This window comes from Acanthisitta chloris, unplaced genomic scaffold (assembly GCF_000695815.1).
Source record: "Acanthisitta chloris isolate BGI_N310 unplaced genomic scaffold, ASM69581v1 scaffold27814, whole genome shotgun sequence".
Lineage (NCBI taxonomy): Eukaryota > Metazoa > Chordata > Aves > Passeriformes > Acanthisittidae > Acanthisitta > Acanthisitta chloris.
In genome coordinates this window covers 6827-10438 of record NW_008670232.1, presented here as the reverse complement: position 1 = coordinate 10438, position 3612 = coordinate 6827, and the positions used below count along the sequence as shown (strand labels likewise).

Below are 3612 nucleotides of genomic sequence, written 5' to 3'. Positions count from 1 at the left end.
TTTGGCAGTGTCTCTGCCCTCGTGTTCTGCCAGATGCTTTCTGTCCTTATTATTCTGGCTGGGATCCACCAGCTACGTTGCTGGCAGGAGTTGTTTCAGGCACAGTGGCCTGGGACCATCATTAGCTGTGGGCTTGTGCAGAAGAGCAGAGAACAAGGGCCACTCTGCTTGCCTCTGCGTTTGGATGCTCTGCCACCTTCTCCCCTTCAGCCTGCTCCTGGAGCCTGCTGCAGCAGGAGAGGCTTTAACATCACACTGCTGTGCTCTTTCCTAGTTACCTGTCTGAGGAAGATGTCCTGGATCAAGCAAACCCCTTTGTGCAGCTGGTGAGTGGGGTGGTTTGGCTCCTGAGAGATGGAGAAGTGTACATCAATGAGAGTCGCACGGCTGAGTGTGGTGACACTCAAACCACAGGTAAATGCTGTGGAGCCTGACCTCAGCCTGGCCATGAACTGTCCTTCCCATGGGGCTGCTGGAAGGAGGGCTCTTAAATCCAGCTGTCATGGAATCATGGAATGGTTTGGGTTGAAGGGACCTTAAAGCTCATCTTGTTCCCCCCCTGCCATGGGGACACCTCCCACCAGCCCAGGCTGCTCCCAGCCCCATCCAACCTGGCCTGGAACACTCCCAGGGATGGAGCAGCCTCAGCACCTCACAGGGAACAATTCCTTCCTGATATCTAATCTAACCTGCCCAGAGAAACTCAAAGCAGATGCCTCTTAGAGGAGTTTAGAGCTTGTAGAATCTTCTGCTTTGTCCCTGTGCCAGGCAAGGGACATTCTGGAACATTTTTCCTGGGGGGCTTGGATGAGCAAGAAGAAGCTGGTTCTGTTCTGGTGCTGTTTCAGCTCTGATGAGCCCCTGGCTGGGAGCTGTTTTGCAGACAGACGTGTCTGAAGAGCTGTGCCCCAGCTGTGTGTGAATTACTCCCTGTCCTGCGCAGGAACCTTCGACAAGTTCATCAACGTCATCTCTGCCAGGACTGCAGTGGGACACGACAGGCAGGGACAGCTCGTCCTGGTCCATGTGGACGGACAGACAGAATCCAGAGGGTAAGGTCTTGGCTAAGGTCTTCAATTCCTGGAACTGGAGGGGCATTGCAGCCTCCAGGGATGTGTTCTAAGGCAGAGACAGAGCTCAGCAGAGCTAGGAGAGTCTCTCAGCCTCCAGGCAGCGACTCAGGGCGCTTGGGGTGGGAGAGCTTCCACCAGAGCAGCTTCGTTGGAGTCAGGTCAACACCTGTTTGCTTTGCAGGGTCAACCTGTGGGAAATGGCAGAATTCCTGAAGCAGCAGGGACTGGTCAATGCTATCAACCTGGACGGTGGAGGCTCTGCCACTCTGGTGTTGAACGGGACCCTGGCAAACTACCCCTCCGAGCACTGGTAGGAGCTGGTGACACATGGCCAAAGCTGCACTGGTGACCCTGCAGCTCCTGGTGGTGTGCAGAGCCACCAGTGCCCCCCTGGGGACTGCCCTGTGTGGCTGGGGAACACAGCACGGGCAGCTGACTGGTCTGGGGGGACAGAGCAGCTCTGAAATTTAAAGCAATTGAGTGACTCCATATTTTTTCCACTCAGTCATGTGGGATTAGAGCTGAGCTGGCTCCAGACAGGCAGCAAAGCTGTGGCTGATGTGGGAGTGGGATAAGGCAGCAGCTCGTAGACTGGGAGGTTCGGAGCAGCACATTTGTGGGAGATCTGTCAGCAGCTTATTGTTGTGGAGGAGAGATCCTGCCTTGCAGCCCTGCTCTGCCTCACAGGAGGGAACACCAGGAGCACTCTGCTTCAAACCTGCCTTTCAGTCACTTCTGGCTGGAGACGTGAAGGGGTCTGACACTCAGTTGCCATAACGGCAATGATATCCCTTCTGTCGGAGCAAACCGCGTTCAAGGAAATGCTTGTGGAGTGCCAGGGCTGGGGAGCTGAGGCTGCTGAGAGCAGATCCGTGTTGGAGCCACACCGATCCGATGGGGTTTAGCACGAGTATTTTGTGGGTTCTGGACGGGGCTGGGGGCAGCACAGCCCTCACGGGACCTCTCCCCTGTGCCCAGCTCCTTCGACAGCATGTGGCGCTGCCCCCGGAGCGTGTCCACCGTGCTGTGTGTGCACGAGGCAGCCTGTGAGCCCCCTGACTGCAGCGGGCACGGGCACTGCCTGGACGGGCACTGCCACTGCTCTGGGCCCTTCTGGACAGGCCCTGCCTGCGACACCTTGGACTGTGGCCCTGCCAACTGCAGCCTGCACGGCGTCTGCACCGGCTGTGAGTCTCTGTGTGGCTCTGGGGCAGGCAGACCTGGGCAGCGTGGCACGCGGGGCCGTGGGCTGGTTGAGGTGGTGGTGTCAGGTCATAGGCTGGGCTCGATGGTCTCAGAGGTCTTTTCCAACCTGGCTGACTCTGACTCTAGCTGCCTGCAAGGCTCAGTCTGGGTGTCTGGCCAGGGACTCTGCTGTTTGGCAGCTGCAGCGGGTGTGTGTGAGTGCAGGAGTCCTCTCCTGGGGGTTCCCTGGCAGGGGTGAGAGGGCACACCAAGAGGCAGAGGCTCCTAATTTCGGTCGCTGCTGTTGACAAGTATTTCTCTCTTGTCCCTAATGCCTGCTCCCATGTGTTTGCACAGCTGGATGCCTCTGTGCCCCTGGCTGGACTGGCAGCAACTGCTCTGAAGGTAAATACTCACTTCACTCTGCTTCTCCACAGCCAGGGAGAGGGTGCTGGGAGCCAGTTCCTGACAGGTGCCGGTCCAGAGGGAGCAGGGAAGGGAAAGACTTCCCTATGGGCTGCTCCTTTTTGGCAGTGTGAGTTTGGTTGCAGCCAGAGCAGCTTGGGATGGGTTTGGTGTGAGGCCCTTAAGCCCTCGCTCCCTGTTCAGGGCACAGACTTGGCTTGTGGCTGAGCAGCCATGCACACCCTGAGCATGGGCTGGGATTGCTCCCTGGGCACTGAGGGCCCTGATGGCATCTCTGCTTGTCTCCTGCAGCTTGTGCTCCTGGTTTCTACGGGGAGACTTGCAGCCAACAGTGCCAGTGCCAGCACGGGGGCTCGTGTGACCCTGTGCACGGAGCCTGTTCCTGCCCTGCTGGCTTCTATGGCACCAGCTGTGAGCATGGTAAGGGCTGCTCTGGGTCACCACTTCCCTCTCTGGCTGTCCCCGTGCCAATGCTAATGGAGCTGCTGCTGCTGCTCTCCCTCATGGAGCCACTCCAGCTTCTCTGAGGCACTCAGGGTCCTGTGGATATGAGCAAATGAGTTAATCACAGCAGGGTGTGAACTCCTTGTGTGCCTGGCTCTGTTAGTGAGGTTTGGTTCCAGACTGGGAACACTCAGCCAGCCCCATCAACTCTTCCCTTCCTCCATCCCTGGGAGTGTTCCAGGCCAGGTTGGATGGGGTTGGAGCAGCCTGGGCTGGGGGGAGGTGTCCCTGCCCAGGGCAGGGGGTGGAAGGAGATGATCAGTAAGGTCCCTTCCAACCCAAACCATCCTGGGATTCCGTGAGCCCTGTTCTCAGACCCTTCCCTGTGGCAGCAGCAAAGCCCTGGCGTGCCCAGGCCATCGGGGCTGCAGGCCCAGCCTGAGGAGCTGTGCCTGGAGCAGCCTTTGTGCCCCTGGCAGAGTGC

The 3612-nt window shown here is 58.3% G+C and overlaps 1 protein-coding gene across 1 annotated transcript in view; it reads left to right on the top strand.

The window, feature by feature from the left end:
• Positions 1–274: 274 nt before the first annotated feature.
• The window catches only part of NAGPA (N-acetylglucosamine-1-phosphodiester alpha-N-acetylglucosaminidase), a gene marked incomplete at its 5' end in the record, with an annotated part of 4424 nt that continues 1086 nt past the window's right edge, over positions 275–3612 (top strand). The window contains 6 exons of the mRNA XM_009073617.1: positions 275–414; positions 944–1052; positions 1255–1383; positions 2052–2260; positions 2616–2663; positions 2976–3104. Of these exons, the coding sequence (XP_009071865.1) occupies positions 275–414; positions 944–1052; positions 1255–1383; positions 2052–2260; positions 2616–2663; positions 2976–3104 (764 nt within the window). The remainder of the gene's footprint in view (positions 415–943; positions 1053–1254; positions 1384–2051; positions 2261–2615; positions 2664–2975; positions 3105–3612) is intronic.